The 23,565-nt window shown below is 39.7% G+C and overlaps 1 protein-coding gene across 4 annotated transcripts in view; it reads right to left on the bottom strand.

Annotated features, from left to right (window-relative positions):
* Positions 1-23,565, bottom strand: part of LOC128699619 (zinc finger matrin-type protein 3) — a 185,956-nt gene that overhangs the window by 127,803 nt on the left and 34,588 nt on the right. For all 4 annotated transcript variants that reach the window (XM_070083685.1, XM_070083688.1, XM_053792348.2 and 1 more), the window contains exons 4-5: positions 19,171-19,314; positions 2,780-2,955 (exon numbers count right to left, since the gene is read on the bottom strand). In XM_070083685.1, coding sequence (XP_069939786.1) covers positions 2,780-2,955; positions 19,171-19,314 — 320 coding nt within the window. The remainder of the gene's footprint in view (positions 1-2,779; positions 2,956-19,170; positions 19,315-23,565) is intronic.

The following is a 23,565-nucleotide window of genomic DNA, read 5'->3' as shown; positions in this document are numbered from 1 at the left end:
CACCCTTTACTTCATCATTCCACCAACCACTCCTCTTTCCTCCTGCCCCCACCCTCCTAATAACCACAAACTTCTGCCCCACATTCTAATACTGCATTTTTAAAACTATTCCAACCCTCTTCAACCCCCCCACTACTCATCTTTGCACTAGCCCACCTTTCTGCCAATAGTCGCTTATATCTCGCCCGAACTTCCTCCTCCCTTAGTTTATACACTTTCACCTCCCTCTTACTTGTTGTTGCCACCTTCCTCTTTTCCCATCTACCTCTTACTCTAACTGTAGCTACAACTAAATAATGATCCGATATATCAGTTGCCCCTCTATAAACATGTACATCCTGGAGCCTACCCATCAACCTTTTATCCACCAATACATAATCTAATAAACTACTTTCATTACGTGCTACATCATACCTTGTATATTTATTTATCCTCTTTTTCATAAAATATGTATTACTTATTACCAAATCTCTTTCTACACATAGCTCAATTAAAGGCTCCCCATTTACATTTACCCCTGGCACCCCAAATTTACCTACTACTCCCTCCATAACATTTTTATCCACTTTAGCATTGAAATCCCCAACCACCATTACTCTCACACTTGATTCAAAACTCCCCACGCATTCACTCAACATTTCCCAAAATCTCTCTCTCTCCTCTACACTTCTCTCTTCTCCAGGTGCATACACACTTATTATAACCCACTTTTCACATCCAATCTTTATTTTACTCCACATAATCCTTGAATTAATACATTTATAGTCCCTCTTTTCCTGCCAAAGCTTATCCTTCAACATTATTGCTACTCCTTCTTTAGCTCTAACTCTATTTGAAACCCCTGACCTAATCCCATTTATTCCTCTCCATTGAAACTCTCCCACCCCCTTCAGCTTTGTTTCACTTAAAGCCAGGACATCCAGCTTCTTCTCATTCATAACATCCACAATCATCTCTTTCTTATCATTTGCACAACATCCACGCACATTCAGACTTCCCACTTTGACAATTTTCTTCTTCTCTTTAGATACACTAAATAAAAGCATACTGCTGACAAGCGGTATATAGATACTTGATGCCATGAAATTCTACCAACAATGACTTCACTGAATTACCGTATATTACCAGTCAAAAGATGCCCTCACCCATAAGACCAGGGTAGAGAGGAGGATAGACTATCCTCAAATAATTAGATTTTTTCTGGGAAGTATATTTTGAGTCCTCATAGATGGGCATGGTGGCATTTAAAATGAGCATAAAGAGTGCCAATAAGCATTCCTGGCTACTTGAATGACACATTGTGTATGAGCTATTGCTTGTTTGAAATCTAAATAATAAGTAGTAAAACAATTATACCAATACTAGTCCCACACAACACACTTGAGCCAGATAGCCCTAGTACAATCTAGTGACCACCAAGGTACACAGCCATTAAACTGCCTATGTGAGGTTTGTGAGAAAGTGATTTCAGCAGGTGAAAAAAAGACAAAACAAATAATAAAATAACCCATCCCTGGAGGAAGCACCCATGATGGAAGAAGCAAAAGATATGTAACACACACACAGATTCCAATTTGCACATTCAAACTGCTAGGACAGGGAAGGAGTAAGAATGAACGGTAAGAATCATAATGAAGTGGTTGCTTTCACTGAGATCACTTACCACTATTAAATGAAAGCCTGGCACCACAGACATTAGGAAAACAGAGATCAATACATGAAAGAGTATGAGTTTGAGGGACTACATGGGTCAAAGTCCCAGTATTTAGGACATATATAGGGGTCGTCCTCAAAAAAGGTGGAGGGATGGGGTAAAGAAGGTTTTGTGGGCGAGGAGCTTGGACTTCCAGCAAGCACGTGTGAGCATGTTAGATAGGAGTGAATGGACACGAATGTTTTTTGGGACCCAACAAGCTGTTGGAGTGTGAGCAGGGTAATATTTAGTGAAGGGATTCAAGGAAACTGGCTATTTTTATATAGCTGGACTTGAGTACTAGAAATGGGAAGTACAATGCCTGCACTTTAAAGGAGGGGTTTGGGATATTGGCAGTTTGGAGGGGTATGTTATATATCTTTATATTTCCTTCTAAACTGTTGTATCTGGGGGCCTCTGCAAAGACAGTGATTATGTGTGAATGAAGTGAAAGTGTTGAATGATGATGAAAGTATTTTCTTTTTAGAGATTTTCTTTCTTTTTGGGTCACCCTGCCTCGGTGGGAGACGGCTGACTTGTTGAGAAAAAAAAATAAAGTGGTAAAAAACCACTTTAATCTGGTACCTGAAATCTCAATGTGCACTAGAAGCAAGCACACTTTCATTGCAGGAAGAACTGGGATAAGGATGGACAGACTGTAAAAGAATGTAGTCAGAGATAGAAAAACTAGTAACCTGGTTGGTAGTTCAGCACCTGAAGATTGCCTGACTAACCTTTTTTTTTTTTTTTTTTCAACAAGTTGGCCATCTCCCACCGAGGCAGGGTGACCCAGAAAGAAAGAAAATCCCCAAAAAAGAAAATACTTTCATCATTCAACACTTTCACCTCACTCACACACAATCACTTGTATCTTCTAAAATTCTATTACTTTTTTTCTCTCTAATTTTTGGTGAGGTATATGGCATTTCCACTCAAGTTACAGAGTTTTTATATATCTTCTTTATCTGCCAATCACAGTAATTTTATCACATTTAATTTCTCTGAAATAAAACTAGATCTGCAGTAATTTTTGTACGTTTGTAAATCATTAGGAACAGAACATAATATAAACAAGAAGAAACTTACGTTCTCTGCCATTTTCCTGTCTCTTTATTATAGTAGCCTGCCTTCAGAGGCTTGAGTCCATGTAATACACGCTGATGATTGCGTCCCATGAAGTGTTGTTGTGCATGTTGCTCTGAAGTAAAGCTTAAGTCACAACATTTGCAGTGCAGCTGACTAACATCTAATGGTTCCACTTTCTGCAACAGACAGTGAGGAATAATAATACAAAGCATTAATCTTACATAGACAAACTGCATCTCTTTTTTTATATCTCTAAAATTCTGAAATACTTTCTAAACATTTGAATTTTCTTCTTATAAAACAATTCCTCTCCATGGGTAAGTGGAAAAGAATTCTTCCTCCATAAGCTAGGCATGTCATAAGAGGCGACTAAAATACTGGGAACAAGGGGTCAGTAACCTCTTCTCCTGTACAAATTACTAAATTTAACCCTTTCAGGGTTTCCGACGTACAGTGGACCCTCGACCAACGATATTAATCCGTTCCTGAGAGCTCATCGTTAGTCGAAATTATCGTTAGTCGAGTTAATTTTCCCCATAAGAAATAATGGAAATCAAATTAATCCATTTCTGACACCCCAAAGTATTGAAAAAAAAATGTTACCACATGAAATATTAATTTTAATACACACAAACTGAAGAAAACAGTACAATTACATGACACTTACCTTTATTGAAGATCTGGTGATGATTGATGGGATGGGAGGAGGGGAGAGTGTGAATGGTGTTAGTGTTTAGAAGGGGAATCCCCTTCCATTAGGACTTAAGGTGTCAAGTCCTTTTCCAGGGTTACTTCCCTTCTTCTTTTAATGCCACTAGGACCAGCTTGAGAGTCACTGGACCTCTGTTGCACAACATATCTGTCTATAGATCTCTGTACCTCCTGTTCCTTTAAGACTTTCCTAAAATGGGCCATAACATCGTCAGTGTACAGATTGCCAACACGGCTTGCAGTAGCTGTGTCAGGGTGATTTTCATCAAAAAAGGTTTGCACTTTAAGCCACATTACACACACATTTCCTTAATCTTTGAAGTAGGCAACTTCCTCAATTTCTCTATCCCCTCCTCTGGAGCAGTTTCCTCAGGTCTGGCCTCTTGCTGTTGAAGATGATCTTGCAGCTCATCAGTGGTTAGTTCATCATTCTCGTCCTCCACTAACTCTTCCACATCCTCCCCACTAACCTCCAACCCCTTAGCAATGATCTCTTTCTTCATATCCATAGTAATTCTCACCCTTTTTGCTGCAGGGTTGGCACTAGAAGCTTTCTTGGGGCCCATGGTGACTTATTTTGCAGGTGCAATCACTAAAAACGCTGTGATAATATGAAATGTTCCGATTGCATGTTTGGATGGGACTGCGGTGGCTGGCTGGCTTGTAAACACTGGCCACAAGTGGACGCGTCTCGAACGGAACGAATCGCATTGGTCGAGTTTTTTAGCGCTAGTCAAGGCAAAATTTTTGCATTAAAATGTATCGCTAGTCGGATTTAACGTTAGACGATGCCATCATTGGTCGAGGGTCCACTGTACTAGTATGGCTTACGCACCAGGGTTGACGTACTAGTATGCCTAAATTCTAGCGCCTTCAAATCTAGCGAGAGGAAGCTGGTAGGCCTACATATGAAAGAATGGGTCTATGTGGTCAGTGTGCACAGTATAAAAAAAATCCCTGCAGCACACAGTACGTAATGAGAAAAAAAAAACTTTGACCGTGTTTTTGGTTTAAAACAGCGACTTTGCACTGTATTTTCGTGTGGTATTTATGGTTGTATTCCAGTTTTCCTGGTCTCATTTTATAGAATGGAAGACATATTATGGAAATTGAGATGATTTTGATTGGTTTCACAATGAAAAGTACCTTGAAATTGAGCTCAAACTAGCAGAAATGTTCGATTTTTGCCAAAGTTCAAAAGTAAACAAATCGTGCCACGCGTCCAATACACGTCAACTGGTGAGTCAAATATTCTTTCACAAGTGCACTGATATTATTTATACCATTTCTACACTAATGCAGTAGTCTGCATAACAGTAAATCTTCTATTTTTTGTGAGAATAAAAATTCAAAGTGGAAATCAAAAGAAATGTAAGAGGGGCCCTGGGGATGTGACTAATGAACAGAGGAAATGTTATTTTAGAGCCAGGAATGTCTGTCTTGTTTATTCTGGACCCTATTTGGAAATTGGCATCTTATGAAATTTGTGTGAAATTGACAAAATTGCTAATTTCTGACCACTTTATTGGATAGTTGAAATTAGTAAATGGGTGGTTTCTTGTACTCATTCAATAGAAAAAATGGAGTTCTAGCAAAATAGTTATGATTTTTGTTGACTAGTACACTGGAATTACCCAAAAATAGGGCTCAAAGTCGGCAAAATCGCCGATGCGTAAACGTCGAGACACCAAATTTCATACTTTTGGTGTCATTATGATTGGGAAAAGATTCTCTATCTTTTCATAAGATTTTTTTTTTTCCGAAAATTTGTTGACCCTGAGAACAAGTTTAGGAGAGGGCTTCTCGACCCTGAAAGGGTTAAAAAGAAAAACTTTTATTTTCCTTTTTAGGTCACCCTGCCTCAGCGAGATATGGACAATTGATTGAAAAAAAAAATCTTAAATAAAATCTGTAAAAGAGTAGTTCGGTAGCAGTCATGAATACAAAGTGTTTTACCAACACTAAAGTGGCAACTTACTTTCACTCATAACAAAACAAGATGTGAGGATATTTGCATCATTATACTATTTCATGTAAAGAAATAAAAGTTTCCTAAACTATAAATGTTTAATTCACTGTTGTCCTTATTACAAGATCCTAAATTAATATACTGTGTTCACAATGTAATGGGTTAAGCAGGCTTAAAAGCTCTGGAGATAAGAAGAACAGTACCTCAACTCTACAGAATGAGTATGAATGTTGCAGGCTGCAGGTCACAGGTCACAGGATCATTTAAATCATGAAATCCACACATTTCTAGCAAAACATAATGCCTAGCACATCACCAGACTCACACCAAATAACCTTGCAGCCACTGCTAGCCTGACAAATCTAAGAGTGGTACTTCAGGATACTCATCAAAGAGTCATTCTGGTCCATCTTGGAGTATGCAGCACTAGCATGAAACCCACACCTTAGTAAGCACATTAACCCTTTGAGGGTCCGTGCCATATATCTATGGCTTTACGTTGAGGGTCCAAACCGTAGATCTATGTCATGAGCTCAGCTCACTCTGATAAGCTGTGAGCGGTAAATTTTGGCCTAGATATGAGAGAGTACATCTATGTGGTATGTGTGCACCACATGAAACAAATCCTGCAACACATAGTGTATAATGAGAGAAAAAAACTGAGACCGTAATTTTCGATTAAAACAGCGAATTTGCAGTGTCTTTTCGTATGTTTTTATATTTGTATTTGCAATTTCTTGGTCTCATTTGATAGAATGGAAGATATATTACAGAAATAGAGATGATTTTGCTTGGTTTTAGTACTAAAAATGGCTTGAAACTGAGCTCAAAGTAGCGAAATTGTTAAATTTTTTGCCGATGTTCAAGAGTAAACAAATGACCTCACACGTCTAATACACGCCTGCTGGTGGGTCTAATATATGTTCACAAATGTGGTGATATTATTTATGCAATTATTACAATATTGCATAGCAGTAAATCTTCTATTTTTTGGTTTGAATAAAAATTCATTAGGTGAATAAAAAATCAAAATGGAATTCATTAGGAAAGCCTGAAAACATAACTAATGAACAGAGGAAGTGTCAGTTTAGTGCCAGGAATGCCTGCATTGTTTATTCTGGACCCTATTTTGAAATTGGAGCATTTTGAACTTTGCATTAAATTGGCCAAATTACCAATTTCCGATCACTTTATTTTGTAGTTGAAACAGTTGACTTGGCGAATTCTTGCGCTCAGTCAATAGAGTAGAAGTAATACTAGTGAAACAGCTAAGAATTTGGTCGACTGGAACAACGTAATTGGCCTAAAATGGGAGTCAAAGTCGGCAAAACCGCCAATGAGTAAATATCGCCGACACATCAAAATTCGCGAGAGCATAATTTCGTCAATTTTCCATCAAATTTCGTATTTTTTTGGTTTTATTACCTTCTTTTCTAAATAGCTCTTGTTCCTCTTTATTTCTTCTATTGTCCATGGGGAAGTGGAAAAGAATCTTTCCTCCTAAGCCATGCGTGTCGTATGAGGCGACTAAAATGCCGGGAGCAATGGGCTAGTAACCCCTTCTCCTGTAGACATTTACTAAAAAAGAGAAGAAAAACTTTATAAAACTGGGATGCTTAAATGTGCGTGGATGTAGTGCGGCTGACAAGAAACAGATGATTGCTGATGTTATGAATGAAAAGAAGTTGGATGTCCTGGCCCTAAGCGAAACAAAGCTGAAGGGGGTAGGGGAGTTTCGGTGGGGGGAAATAAATGGGATTAAATCTGGAGTATCTGAGAGAGTTAGAGCAAAGGAAGGGGTAGCAGTAATGTTGAATGATCAGTTATGGAAGGAGAAAAGAGAATATGAATGTGTAAATTCAAGAATTATGTGGATTAAAGTAAAGGTTGGATGAGAGAAGTGGGTCATAATAAGCGTGTATGCACCTGGAGAAGAGAGGAATGCAGAGGAGAGAGAGAGATTTTGGGAGATGTTAAGTGAATGTATAGGAGCCTTTGAACCAAGTGAGAGAGTAATTGTGGTAGGGAACCTGAATGCTAAAGTAGGAGAAACTTTTAGAGAGGGTGTGGTAGGTAAGTTTGGGGTGCCAGGTGTAAATGATAATGGGAGCCCTTTGATTGAACTTTGTATAGAAAGGGGTTTAGTTATAGGTAATACATATTTTAAGAAAAAGAGGATAAATAAGTATACAAGATATGATGTAGGGCAAAATGACAGTAGTTTGTTGGATTATCTATTGGTAGATAAAAGACTGTTGAGTAGACTTCAGGATGTACATGTTTATAGAGGGGCCACAGATATATCAGATCACTTCCTAGTTGTAGCTACACTGAGAGTAAAAGGTAGATGGGATACAAGGAGAATAAAAGCATCAGGGAAGAGAGAGGTGAAGGTTTATAAACTAAAAGAGGAGGCAGTTAGGGTAAGATATAAACAGCTATTGGAGGATAGATGGGCTAATGAGAGCATAGGCAATGGGGTCGAAGAGGAATGGGGTAGGTTTAAAAATGTAGTGTTAGAGTGTTCAGCAGAAGTTTGTGGTTACAGGAAAGTGGGTGCGGGAGGGAAGAGGAGCGATTGGTGGAATGATGATGTGAAGAGAGTAGTAAGGGAGAAAAAGTTAGCATATGAGAAGTTTTTACAAAGTAGAAGTGATGCAAGGAGGGAAAAGTATATGGAGAAAAAGAGCGAGGTTAAGAGAGTGGTGAAGCAATGTAAAAAGAGAGCAAATGAGAGAGTGGGTGAGATGTTATCAACAAATTTTGTTGAAAATAAGAAAAAGTTTTGGAGTGAGATTAACAAGTTAAGAAAGCCTAGAGAACAAATGGATTTGTCAGTTAAAAATAGGAGAGGAGAGTTATTAAATGGAGAGTTAGAGGTATTGGGAAGATGGATTGAATATTTTGAGGAATTGTTAAATGTTGATGAAGATAGGGAAGCTGTGATTTCGTGTATAGGGCAAGGAGGAACAACATCTTGTAGGAGTGAGGAAGAGCCAGTTGTGAGTGTGGGGGAAGTTCGTGAGGCAGTAGGTAAAATGAAAGGGGGTAAGGCAACCGGGATTGATGGGATAAAGATCGAAATGTTAAAAGCAGGTGGGGATATAGTTTTGGAGTGGTTGGTGCAATTATTTAATAAATGTATGGAAGAGGGTAAGGTACCTAGGGATTGGCAGAGAGCATGCATAGTTCCTTTGTATAAAGGCAAAGGGGATAAAAGAGAGTGCAAAAATTATAGGGGGATAAGTCTGTTGAGTATACCTGGCAAAGTGTATGGTAGAGTTATTATTGAAAGAATTAAGAGTAAGACGGAGAATAGGATAGCAGATGAACAAGGAGGCTTTAGGAAAGGTAGGGGGTGTGTGGACCAGGTGTTTACAGTGAAACATATAAGTGAACAGTATTTAGATAAGGCTAAAGAGGTCTTTGTGGCATTTATGGTTTTGGAAAAGGCATATGACAGGTTGGATATGGGGGCAATGTGGCAGATGTTGCAGGTGTATGGTGTAGGAGGTAGGTTACTGAAAGCAGTGAAGAGTTTTTACGAGGATAGTGAGGCTCAAGTTAGAGTATGTAGGAAAGAGGGAAATTATTTCCCAGTAAAAGTAGGCCTTAGACAAGGATGTGTGATGTCACCGTGGTTGTTTAATATACAGTGGACCCCCGCATAACGATCACCTCCAAATGCGACCAATTATGTAAGTGTATTTATGTAAGTGCGTTTGTACGTGTATGTTTGGGGGTCTGAAATTGACTAATCTACTTCACAATATTCCTTATGGGAAAAAATTCGGTCAGTACTGGCACCTGAACATACTACTGGAATGAAAAAAGTTCGTTAACCGGGGGTCCACTGTATTTATAGATGGGGTTGTAAGAGAAGTAAATGCGAGGGTCTTGGCAAGAGGCGTGGAGTTAAAAGATAAAGAATCACACACAAAGTGGGAGTTGTCACAGTTGCTCTTTGCTGATGACACTGTGCTCTTGGGAGATTCTGAAGAGAAGTTGCAGAGATTGGTGGATGAATTTGGTAGGGTGTGCAAAAGAAGAAAATTGAAAGTGAATACAGGAAAGAGTAAGGTTATGAGGATAACAAAAAGATTAGGTGATGAAAGATTGGATATCAGATTGGAGGGAGAGAGTATGGAGGAGGTGAATGTATTCAGATATTTGGGAGTGGACGTATCAGCGGATGAGTCTATGAAAGATGAGGTGAATCATAGAATTGATGAGGGGAAAAGGGTGAGTGGTGCACTTAGGAGTCTGTGGAGACAAAGAACTTTGTCCTTGGAGGCAAAGAGGGGAATGTATGAGAGTATAGTTTTACCAACGCTTTTATATGGGTGTGAAGCATGGGTGATGAATGTTGCAGCGAGGAGAAGGCTGGAAGCAGTGGAAATGTCATGTCTGAGAGCAATGTGTGGTGTGAATATAATGCAGAGAATTCGTAGTTTGGAAGTTAGGAGGAGGTGCGGGATTACCAAAACTGTTGTCCAGAGGGCTGAGGAAGGGTTGTTGAGGTGGTTCGGACATGTAGAGAGAATGGAGCGAAACAGAATAACTTCAAGAGTGTATCAGTCTGTAGTGGAAGGAAGGCGGGGTAGGGGTCAGCCTAGGAAAGGTTGGAGGGAGGGGGTAAAGGAGGTTTTGTGTGTGAGGGGCTTGGACTTCCAGCAGGCATGCGTGAGCGTGTTTGATAGGAGTGAATGGAGACAAATGGATTTTAATACTTGACGTGCTGTTGGAGTGTGAGCAAAGTAACATTTATGAAGGGGTTCAGGGAAACCGGCAGGCCGGACTTGAGTCCTGGAGATGGGAAGTACAGTGCCTGCACTCTGAAGGAGGGGTGTTAATGTTGCAGTTTAAAAACTGTAGTGTAAAGCACCTTTCTGGCAAGACAGTGATGGAGTGAATGATGGTGAAAGTTTTTCTTTTTCGGGCCACCCTGCCTTGGTGGGAATCGGCCAGTGTGATAATAAAAAAATAATAATAAATACCTTCAGAAAAAGATTCTCTACCATTTCATAAGAAAAAGTAACAAAATAACTTTTTTTAAATTCTTGGACACTAGTGCACACTTTGAAATTTGGCCTCTGGACCCTGAAAGGGTTAAGAAACTAGAGAAAGTGCACAGGTATTCAATGATACTAATTCCAGAACTATGGGGCATGAGCTATGAGGAAAGGATAATGGAATTGAATCTAATGATATGAGAGGACAGAAGAACTAGGGGATATATAGCATACACAATACACAAATAACCAGCATGTAGGAGAGAGGAGCTTATGATAATGTTTTGGTCCCACTTGGGCCACTTACAAAGTCAAACAATTCTTTGAGAAATTGATAGGGTAGACAGGGATAGGCTATTTGAGAGTTGGAAAACAGGTATTTTGGGACAAAGCTGGAAGCTAAAGACACAGATGAACCACAGGAAGTTTGTCTTAAGTCTCAGGGTGCTCAGGAATGACCTTGACAAAGAAATGGTGGAGACAAGCTCCACACAGTTGTAAGAGCAGGTACTGTTAAGAGAACCCACAAGGCTAGGAGAGATAGTAAATCTGGCAAGAAGCAAGTTGAAAGGCAGGGCCAGGAGCTAATATTTGACCCTTGCAACCACATATAGACAAGTATGCATAGGTGAGTACACACACACTGCCAGTCATTATCCTGTCATCATCATGATACCAACAGGAACAGAATAGCAGACAAGTTTCTCAAAGACTTGCAGTGAACCATCTCATAACATGGGATATGGTCCTGAAAATCACTGCCTAATGAAATATAGCTTTGTAACATGATGACATGTGAGAAATATAGGCTTACATTCTAGTCCTCCAAATTTGCCAAACTAGGTATATATTAATGCAGTTTATCTTTATTTACATTCTATCTGTCAATGTTGACATGAAAGTCAGTAGAGAGGGCTGAAGTGGCCCTACTGGGCTGAGGTGGATGACTATGGTTTTTGTCATGTGGATGCAAAGTTGTCAGTAGTTGATGGCTGGACTGAAGTTATGTATTCTGTAATGGATTTCTGGTCTATTTTACTTTGCAATACTCAATACAGCTGCTAAGACATCATTTCCTGCTCCAGAGTCCTCTTTAAACCATGTTTCTAGACATGACATGCTCCAGAGTCCTCTTTAAACCAATGTTTCTAGACATGACATGATCTTATTCAATGAAAAATTCTGTACCTATACCAACAGCATGGAAATGCTTACCTAACTCCTGCAGTGTTAAATATTTATCCTTAAGTCCTGCCTTATTCTCTTCATTTATCTGCCTCTCCTAACTGGGATTTGAGGTCATTCAGCATTTATTCTGCAGTTAAGTTTCTTATCATCCTCTTCAAACAGATCATTTATGTCTTGTTTATGCACTATCTTCAAAGTGCTCACACCTCTCAGTCCTTGCCAGAGCTACCATTTCATAGATACCTGACTCCTTACTGAGGAAACACTAGAAAAGTTACTCACCACAAAGGACAGTAAGTGACCCCAGCAAACATTAATGGTTCACTGGGAATTTCATCCCATGACACTTTTATGCACATAACTCCATGGTAGGTTGGTAGACAGCAACCACCCAGGGAGGTAATACTGTCCTGCCAAGTGAGTGTAAAATGAAAGCCTGTAATTGTTTTACATGATGGTAGGATTGCTGGTGTCTTTTTTTCTGTCTCATAAACATGCAAGATTTCAGGTACGTCTTGCTACTTCTACTTACACTTAGGTCACACTACACGTGCATGTACACACTCATCTGAGTATTCTTTGATTTTATCTTGATAGTTCTTGTTCTTATTGCTTTTCCTTTTATATCCATGGGAAATCTTTCCTCCATAAGCCATGCATGTTGTAAAAGTCGACTAAAATGCCGGAACAATGGGTTAGTAACCCCTTTTCCCGTATAGCCTACTAAAAAGAAAAAGAAGAAAACCGTCAAAGTGGGATGTTTGAATGTGTGTGGATGTTGTGCGAATGATAAGAAAGAGATGATTGTAAATGTTATGAATGAGAAGAAGCTGGATGTCCTGGCTTTAAGTGAAACAAAGCTGAAGGGGGTGGGAGAATTTCAGTGGGGAGAAATAAATGGGATTAGGTAGCAATAATGTTGAAGGATAAGTTACAGTAAGAAAAGAGGAAATATAAATGTATTAATTCATGGAGTATATGGAGTAAAATAAGGGCTAGATGTGAAAAGTGGGTTATAGTAAGCATTTATGCACACACACACACACACACACACACACACACACACACACACACACACACACACACACACACACACACACACACACACACACACACACCCACCCACCCACCCACCCACCCACCCACCCACCCACCCACCCACCCACCCACCCACCCACCCACCCACCCACCCACCCACACCACCCACCCACACACCCACCCACACACCCACCCACACACCCACCCACACACCCACCCACACACCCACCCACACACCCACCCACACACCCACCCACACACCCACCCACACACCCACACACACACCCACCCACACACCCTCTGGGTTTTCTTCTATTTCCTAACTAGTTCTTGTTTATTTTTTATCTCCATGGAGAAGTGGAACAGAATTCTTCCTCCATAAGCCATGCATGTCATAAGAGGTGACTAACATGCCCGGAGCATGGGGCTAGTAACCCCTTTTCCTGTATACATTACTAAAGTTAAAAAGCGAGACTTTCATTTTTCTTTTCGGGCCACCCTGCCTCGTTGGGATACGGCCGGTTTGTTGAAAGAACTGCATCTGCACCTACATAGTTAGTTAGTAGACAGCAACCACCCAGGGAGGTACTACCATCCTGCCAGGTGAGTGTAAAATGAAAGCCTGTAATTGTTATTGTTACCTGGCATCTTACATGTTTCATAAACATGTAAGATTCCAGGTACATCTTGTTACTTCTACTTACACTTAGGTCACACTACACATGCATGTACAAACATATATATACACACCCCTCTGGGTTTTCTTCTATTTACTTGCTAGTTCCTGTTTATTTCCTCATATTTCCATGGGATGGGGAAGTGAAACAGAATTCTTCCTCTGTAAGCCATGCGTGTTGTAAGAGATGACTAAAATGCTGGCAGCAATGGGATAGTAACCCCTTCTCCTGTATGCATTATTAATTTTAGAAAGAGAAACTTTCATTTTTCTTTTTAGGTCACCCTGCTTTGGTGAGATTTGCCAGTTTGTTGAAAAAAAAAAAACTGCATCTGCAATGTTAAACTTATTCCAAAACTCTTACTTCAGTTTTGGGGCTATGATCCCTTGCTGATATGAGTTGTCCATTACTTTGCATGTGTAGTGGCACTTAAACGTCTCATGTCTTAACTTCTCAATCCAACGGTTGTGTCAAAGATGCTGTGGTAAGAAAAGAGAAATACATTTGGGTTCACAGACTGCAAGATTTGAGAACCTTAAATTCAAGGTTATTTCTGGTCAGGTTTAAATTGACTGCATGAATAATACACTGGCTGTCTCCCACCAAGGTAGGCTGACCCAAAAAAATAAGAAACACTTTCACCATCACTAACTTCAATCACTGTCTTGCCAAAACATGCAAATACAACAGTTCAGATGCCCCTCCTTCAGAGTGCTGGCACTGTAATTCCCACCTGCAGGACTCAAATCCACCTAATCAGTTGACCTGAATCCCTTCACAAATGTTACCTTACTCACACTCCAACAGCACATCAAGTCACGAAAACCACTTGCCTCTACTCAGTCTTATCTAACACACACATATCTGTTGAATGTCCAAGCCCCTCACATAAAAAAACCTCATTTACGCCTTCCCTCCAACCTTGCCTAGGACAGCCCCAACACTGCCTTCCGTCCACTACAGATTTATACAACCTCCAAGTAACCCTATTTATTTCTTCTATTTCTTCTATTGTCCATGGGGAAGTGGAAAAGAATCTTTCCTCCGTAAGCCATGCGTGTCGTATGAGGCGACTAAAATGCCGGGAGCAATGGGCTAGTAACCCCTTCTCCTGTATACAATTACTAAAAAAGAGAAGAAGAAAAACTTTATAAAACTGGGTTGCTTAAATGTGCGTGGATGTAGTGCGGATGACAAGAAACAGATGATTGCTGATGTTATGAATGAAAAGAAGTTGGATGTCCTGGCCCTAAGCGAAACAAAGCTGAAGGGGGTAGGAGAGTTTCAGTGGGGGGAAATAAATGGGATTAAATCTGGAGTATCTGAGAGAGTTAGAGCAAAGGAAGGGGTAGCAGTAATGTTAAATGATCAGTTATGGAAGGAGAAAAGAGAATATGAATGTGTAAATTCAAGAATTATGTGGATTAAAGTAAAGGTTGGATGCGAGAAGTGGGTCATAATAAGCGTGTATGCACCTGGAGAAGAGAGGAATGCAGAGGAGAGAGAGAGATTTTGGGAGATGTTAAGTGAATGTATAGGAGCCTTTGAACCAAGTGAGAGAGTAATTGTGGTAGGGGACTTGAATGCTAAAGTAGGAGAAACTTTTAGAGAGGGTGTGGTAGGTAAGTTTGGGGTGCCAGGTGTAAATGATAATGGGAGCCCTTTGATTGAACTTTGTATAGAAAGGGGTTTAGTTATAGGTAATACATATTTTAAGAAAAAGAGGATAAATAAGTATACACGATATGATGTAGGGCGAAATGACAGTAGTTTGTTGGATTATGTATTGGTAGATAAAAGACTGTTGAGTAGACTTCAGGATGTACATGTTTATAGAGGGGCCACAGATATATCAGATCACTTTCTAGTTGTAGCTACACTGAGAGTAAAAGGTAGATGGGATACAAGGAGAATAGAAGCATCAGGGAAGAGAGAGGTGAAGGTTTATAAACTAAAAGAGGAGGCAGTTAGGGTAAGATATAAACAGCTATTGGAGGATAGATGGGCTAATGAGAGCATAGGCAATGGGGTCGAAGAGGTATGGGGTAGGTTTAAAAATGTAGTGTTAGAGTGTTCAGCAGAAGTTTGTGGTTACAGGAAAGTGGGTGCAGGAGGGAAGAGGAGCGATTGGTGGAATGATGATGTAAAGAGAGTAGTAAGGGAGAAAAAGTTAGCATATGAGAAGTTTTTACAAAGTAGAAGTGATGCAAGGAGGGAAGAGTATATGGAGAAAAAGAGAGAAGTTAAGAGAGTGGTGAAGCAATGTAAAAAGAGAGCAAATGAGAGAGTGGGTGAGATGTTATCAACAAATTTTGTTGAAAATAAGAAAAAGTTTTGGAGTGAGATTAACAAGTTAAGAAAGCCTAGAGAACAAATGGATTTGTCAGTTAAAAATAGGAGAGGAGAGTTATTAAATGGAGAGTTAGAGGTATTGGGAAGATGGAAGGAATATTTTGAGGAATTGTTAAATGTTGATGAAGATAGGGAAGCTGTGATTTCGTGTATAGGGCAAGGAGGAATAACATCTTGTAGGAGTGAGGAAGAGCCAGTTGTGAGTGTGGGGGAAGTTCGTGAGGCAGTAGGTAAAATGAAAGGGGGTAAGGCAGCCGGGATTGATGGGATAAAGATAGAAATGTTAAAAGCAGGTGGGGATATAGTTTTGGAGTGGTTGGTGCAATTATTTAATAAATGTATGGAAGAGGGTAAGGTACCTAGGGATTGGCAGAGAGCATGCATAGTTCCTTTGTATAAAGGCAAAGGGGATAAAAGAGAGTGCAAAAATTATAGGGGGATAAGTCTGTTGAGTGTACCTGGTAAAGTGTATGGTAGAGTTATAATTGAAAGAATTAAGAGTAAGACGGAGAATAGGATAGCAGATGAACAAGGAGGCTTTAGGAAAGGTAGGGGGTGTGTGGACCAGGTGTTTACAGTGAAACATATAAGTGAACAGTATTTAGATAAGGCTAAAGAGGTCTTTGTGGCATTTATGGATTTGGAAAAGGCGTATGACAGGGTGGATAGGGGGGCAATGTGGCAGATGTTGCAAGTGTATGGTGTAGGAGGTAGGTTACTGAAAGCAGTGAAGAGTTTTTACGAGGATAGTGAGGCTCAAGTTAGAGTATGTAGGAAAGAGGGAAATTTTTTCCCAGTAAAAGTAGGCCTTAGACAAGGATGTGTGATGTCACCGTGGTTGTTTAATATATTTATAGATGGGGTTGTAAGAGAAGTAAATGCGAGGGTCTTGGCAAGAGGCGTGGAGTTAAAAGATAAAGAATCACACACAAAGTGGGAGTTGTCACAGCTGCTCTTTGCTGATGACACTGTGCTCTTGGGAGATTCTGAAGAGAAGTTGCAGAGATTGGTGGATGAATTTGGTAGGGTGTGCAAAAGAAGAAAATTAAAGGTGAATACAGGAAAGAGTAAGGTTATGAGGATAACAAAAAGATTAGGTGATGAAAGATTGAATATCAGATTGGAGGGAGAGAGTATGGAGGAGGTGAACGTATTCAGATATTTGGGAGTGGACGTGTCAGCGGATGGGTCTTTGAAAGATGAGGTGAATCATAGAATTGATGAGGGAAAAAGAGTGAGTGGTGCACTTAGGAGTCTGTGGAGACAAAGAACTTTGTCCTTGGAGGCAAAGAGGGGAATGTATGAGAGTATAGTTTTACCAACGCTCTTATATGGGTGTGAAGCGTGGGTGATGAATGTTGCAGCGAGGAGAAGGCTGGAGGCAGTGGAGATGTCATGTCTGAGGGCAATGTGTGGTGTGAATATAATGCAGAGAATTCGTAGTTTGGAAGTTAGGAGGAGGTGCGGGATTACCAAAACTGTTGTCCAGAGGGCTGAGGAAGGGTTGTTGAGGTGGTTCGGACATGTAGAGAGAATGGAGCGAAACAGAATGACTTCAAGAGTGTATCAGTCTGTAGTGGAAGGAAGGCGGGGTAGGGGTCGGCCTAGGAAGGGTTGGAGGGAGGGGGTAAAGGAGGTTTTGTGTGCGAGGGGCTTGGACTTCCAGCAGGCATGCGTGAGCGTGTTTGATAGGAGTGAATGGAGACAAATGGTTTTTAATACTTGACGTGCTGTTGGAGTGTGAGCAAAGTAACATTTATGAAGGGATTCAGGGAAACCGGCAGGCCGGACTTGAGTCCTGGAGATGGGAAGTACAGTGCCTGCACTCTGAAGGAGGGGTGTTAATGTTGCAGTTTAAAAACTGTAGTGTAAAGCACCCTTCTGACAAGACAGTGATGGAGTGAATGATGGTGAAAGTTTTTCTTTTTCGGGCCACCCTGCCTTGGTGGGAATCGGCCGGTGTGATAAAAAAAAAAAAAAAATAATAAAGTAACCCTATTTTTCTTCAGCCTCTCTACATGTCTAAATCACCTTAACAGCTCCTCTTCAGCCCTCTGGATAATACTTTTAGTAGCCCTCACTTCTAATCTCCCAACTGCAAATTCTCTGCATAATATTCACACCACATGCTGCCCTCAGACCCGACATCTCCACTGCCTCCAGCCTCCTCCTTGCTGCAATGTTCATAACCCATGCTTCACACCCATATATGAGTGCTGGTGCCACTGTACTCCCATACATTTCCCCTTTTGCTTCCATGGATAACATTCTTTGTTTCAACAGATGCCTTAACCCTTTCACTGTCAGTAACATATTAATACGCCAAAATTCTAGCGGCTTCAAATCTAGCAGGAGAAAGCTGGTAGACCTACATGTGAGAGAATGGGTCTGCATGGTCAGTGTGTGCAGTATAAAAAAAAATCCTGCAGCACACTGCATAATGAGAAAAAAAAAATCTGTGTTTTTGGATTAAAACGCTGACTTTGAGGTGCATTTTTGTATGGTATTTATGGTTGTATCCTCGTTTTCTTGGTCTCATTTAATAGAATGGAAGATATATTACAGAAATAGAGATGATTTTGATTGGTTTCATGATGAAGAGTACCTTGAAATTGAGCTCAAACTAGAGGAAATGCTCGATTTTTGCCTATGTTCAAGAGCAAACATATGATGTCACCATCCTATACGTGTCCAACTGGCCAGTGTCATATGCAGTCACAAATGAGGTGACATTATTTATACAGTTATTACAATAATGCAGCAGTTTGCAAAACAGTAAATCTTCTATTTTTTTATGTGAATAAAAATTCAAAATGGAAAGCAAGAGTAATACAAGAGGGGCCTCAAGCCATGACTAATGAACAGAGAAAATGTTATTTTAGTGCCAGGAATGTCTGCATTGTTTATTCTGTACCCTATTTTGAAATTTGTGCAAAATTGGCCAAACTGCCAATTTCTGACCACTTTATTGGGTAGTTGAAATTGGTAAATGGGCGGTTTCTTGTACTCAGTCGATAGAACAAATGGAATTCTAGCAAAATAGCTATGAATCTGGTCGAGCAGAACAATGGAATTGGTCAAAAATAGGGTTCAAAGTGGGCGAAATCGCTGATGTGTATATATCGCCGAGACTGCTAACTTCGCAAGAGCGTAATTCTGTAAGTTTTCCATCAAATTTCGTACTTTTGGTGTCATTACCATCAGGACACAATTCTCTATCATTTCATAAGAAAAAAATAGTTTTTTTTTTAATTCTTCGACACTGAGAGCAAGTTTGTGAGCAGAAGTCTCGACAGTGAAAGGGTTAATTCTATGTTTCACCTCATCTTTCATAGAAGGTGGTGGTTGATGATGGTGCTTAGTGGCAGTGGCAGTGGCTGTGGTGGTGGTTGGTTGGTTGGTTGGTTGGTTGGTTTGATCTCACTAACTTTACAAATTACAAACCTTTTTGGGGGTTGATAAATCAATTTTGGGCATTTTTTCTGGAGGTTGGTCCTCCTTCCGGGCCTTTTCAATTATGTAATTCTTCACTTTTTTTCTGTGCTGCTTTCCTTCATAATGGTTCTTTGCCTGAATTCGAGAATTCAGCTGAAAAAAAAAAACAGAAGATATATTTACTCACAAAATAAGCTTAACAACAATGTATGTATTACTAAAATGCACAATCTAAGTGGTACAGCAATTCCTAAATAATCATGGTGAACATAAAAATAGCTCAATATAAAGCTTTCAGTTTACATCAACATAGATTATTAAGTGGAGTTTTAACCCGTAAACAGTCCAAACTTATATATATGTTTTTTCAACATTTGAAAGTATGTAAAAAAATTAGATTTTTTTTTTTTGTACATTTGAAAACGTGTAAAAAAACTTTGATCTACTTTTTTTTTTGTTATATTTGAAAATATGTAAAAAAAATGTAGATCTACTTTTGGAGCACTACACATGTGAACGTTGATCTGCTTGGACCGTTTACGGGTTAAACATCTTATTTCTCTAGTAAAAGATAATGTAGATGAGAGACTGGTAAGCACCAATCCAAATTTCATACAAGAATAAAACTATCATGAAGAAAATTTAAGAAATACACAAATATGTGAAAAAAAAAATGAGGAATAAAGATAGCAACATGGTATGTAAAAGCTTGTGAGATGCATGACACAAGACTGTACATTTTCCAGTGCATTTACATATATCCATTCTACAATACAGTGACCACATCTGTGCAGCATAACCTAAATGAGGCCTAATCAAAGACACAGTGGAACCCCGGCTTTCGTCCGGTCCGGTTATCGTACACTTCAGTTTCTGACCACTTTTTTGGCAAAATTTTCCCCATTTTCGTACATCCACTCAGAAATCGTCCATACCAGACGCGTCCACCTGCCCCCAGGACGCGGCCGCTCATACATTCGTTACTCAGTCTGCCTTTGTTACTCATAGAGGGTGGCAGTGATGGTGGTAGTGGGTGGTATTGATGGTGGTAGAGGGTGGTAGTGATGGTGGTAGTGATGGTGGTAGTGATGGTGGTAGTGATGGTGGTAGAGGGTGGTAGTGATGGTGGTAGTGATGGTGGTAGTGATGGTGGTAGTGATGGTGGTAGAGGGTGGTAGAGGGTGGTAGTGATGGTGGTAGAGGGTGGTAGTGATGGTGGTAGAGATAACTTCTCCCTCTCCCCTCTTCACCGTCTTCCATACGCCAACAAGAGTCTCCCATAAAGGTAAAAGTGATTTAAGTGTTCATTTATCCATTTCATTAGTGCTTTATATTTATTTCTCACTGTTTTCTGTATGTAAAACTATAGTTATTCTCTATAAAATGTATTTTTTTTTAATATTTTTGGGTGTCTGGAAAGGATAAATTGGATTTACATTATTTCTTATGTGAACTATTACTTCAGTTTTCATGCAAATCGGTTTCCAGCTGACCTTCTGGAACGGATTAAAGATGAAAACCAGGGTTCCACTGTATAGAGTAGAACAACAACCTGAGGACTTCAATTATTTATACTTCTTGACATGAAGCCAAGGATTCTGTTCGCTTTATTGCGAACACTTATGTACTGGTATCTTGGTTTCAGATTACGTACTGCTAACCAAAACTCCTAAATCCTTGTTGCAATCAGCAATATTAAGATCTACATTATTTAGTTTATATGTGGCACAGTTATTTTCCTGTCCAACATTTAGAACTTTGCATTTGTCTACATTAAGCTGCATCTGCCACTTCTCCGACCACTGCATCAATCTATTCAAATCATCTTGGAGTGCTCTGTCCTCATTAGAATGAATTAGACAGCCTATTTTGGTGTCATCAGTAAATTTGCTTATGTCACTATTTATTCCCTCATCTATGTCGTTTATGTAAATTGTGAACAACAAGGGCCCCAACACTGACCCCTGTGAAACACTGCTTGTGATGTGCCCCCACTCTTATTTCTTCCCATGTATGCAAACTCTCTGCTACCTATTTGTCAACCATGCTTCTACCCAGGAAAAAATTTCTCCTATTCCATGTGCCTTAAGTTTCCTCAATAGTCTCTGATGTGAAACTCTATCAAAAGCTTTACTGAAGTCCATATACACAATATCATATTCATTACCATGATCTACCTCCTCAAATACCTTAGTGAAGAAAGTTAGTAAATTTGTAAAGCAGGAATGCCCCTTTGTAAAACAGTGTTGAGATTCATTAATCAATTTATGTCTTTCAAGGTGGCTACGAGTTTCCTCGGCAATTATTGAAAGGCTTATTGGTCTATAGTTTGAAGCTAAGGACCTGTCTTCTGCTTTGTAAATAGGTATTGCATTTGCCATTTTTCACTTGTCTGGCACTATGCCAGTTTGTAGTGATATGTTGAAAAGATCAGCCAAAGGTCTGTTAAGTTCCTCTTTACATTCCTTTAAAACCCTTGCAATCAGTTCATCAGGGCCTGGGGATTTGTTAGGTTTAATTTTTTTATTTGTCTGAGGACCATGTCACTAATTACCCCAATCATGCATAATTTATTATCATCCTGTTCTACATAATTTTTATAAAGTCACTTAAAAATAACTCAGGGAATCTGTCTTATGTCCCACCATTATTGTACAAGCGAGCGGCCCATGTCCTTTCGCATGCTATTTCATTACGTACTTTTTACCAAGTCACTAGAAACTAACACCTACCCAAAACTACTCAAGACAGCAAGGGTTACACCAATACATAAAGGTGGTGACCCTACAGATGTAAACAACTATAGGCCAATATGAAACTTACCATTGCTATCCAAAATCTTTGAGAAACTCGTGCACAGGAGACTACATATATTCATTTATAACGGCACAAAACATACTCAACCCCTGCCAGTTTGGATTCAGGAAAAATAAAAGCACTAATGATGCAATTGTAAAAATGCTAGATCTGTTTTACACAGCATTGGAAAATAAGGAATATCTGCTAGGAATTTTTATTGACCTAAGAAAAGCTGTTGACACAGTAGACTATGGCATCCTACTCCACAAACTTGACCATATTTCAAATCCTACCTTACTAATAGGTATCAGTATGTCACCATTAAAGACACAGCATCATCAACACGTCCACCTGATACTGGAGTTCCGCAGGGAAGTGTCCTTGGACCCCTGCTCTTCCTCATTTACATCAATGATCTTCCAAACATATCCCAACACATGAAACCCATTCTCTTTGCTGACAACATGACTTATGTCATCTCTCACCCTAATCTTGCCACCCTCAACACCACTGTTAACGAGGAGCTGCTCAAAATATCGACTTGGATGACAGCCAATAAACTTACACTTAACACTGACAAAACCTACTACAGTGGACCCTCGCCTAACGATGGCGATTTTCTTCTTTTGCACACCCTACCAAATTCATCCACCAATCTCTGCAACTTCTCTTCAGAGATTGGTGGATGAATTTGGTAGGGTGTGCAAAAGAAGAAAATTAAAAGTGAATACAGGAAAGAGTAAGGTTATGAGGATAACAAAAAGATTAGGTGATGAAAGATTGGATATCAGATTGGAGGGAGAGAGTATGGAGGAGGTGAATGTATTCAGATATTTGGGAGTGGACATGTCAGCAGATGGGTCTATGAAAGATGAAGTGAATCATAGAATTGATGAGGGGAAAAGGGTGAGTGGTGCACTTAGGAGTCTGTGGAGACAAAGAACTTTGTCCTTGGAGGCAAAGAGGGGAATGTATGAGAGTATAGTTTTACCAACGCTCTTAAAATATGTGCATGAATTCAAGGAGTACATAGACAGTGAAGGACTGAAACCTGAACAAGTGTTTGTGATGAAACAGGCCTGTTTTGGAAGAAAATGCCAAGCAGGACCTACATTACTCAGGAGGAAAAGGCACTCCCAGGACATAAGCCTATGAAAGACAGGCTTACTCTGTTCATGTGTGCCAATGCTAGTGGTGATTGCAAAGTGAAGCCTTTATTAGTGTATCACTCTGAAACTCCCAGAGCGTTCAGGCAAAAGAATATCCTCAAGGCTAATTTGTGTGTGCTGTGGAGGGCAAACAGCAAGGCATGGGCCACTAGGGACTTTTTCTATGACTGGTTACACCATGCATTTGCCCCCACTGTGAAAAATTACCTAATTGAAAAGAAATCATTATTACTTACTAAAATTTTATTAAACACCATATTTACTACCAGTCAATTTTACTTTTGTACATTAATCATTATTTTATACTTCTCATAACATTTTGTTGCCAAATTTTCAAGTTTGTATATTCAACTCCAACCTTTATATTATCCTTGGTACCTGTGTACCTGTCTACCATCTTACTATCATATTATAACCAAAACATTGCCATTGTTAT

Source organism: Cherax quadricarinatus, chromosome 10 (assembly GCF_038502225.1).
Source record: "Cherax quadricarinatus isolate ZL_2023a chromosome 10, ASM3850222v1, whole genome shotgun sequence".
Taxonomy (NCBI): Eukaryota; Metazoa; Arthropoda; class Malacostraca; order Decapoda; family Parastacidae; genus Cherax; species Cherax quadricarinatus.
This window is presented reverse-complemented; position numbering and strand designations above follow the sequence as displayed.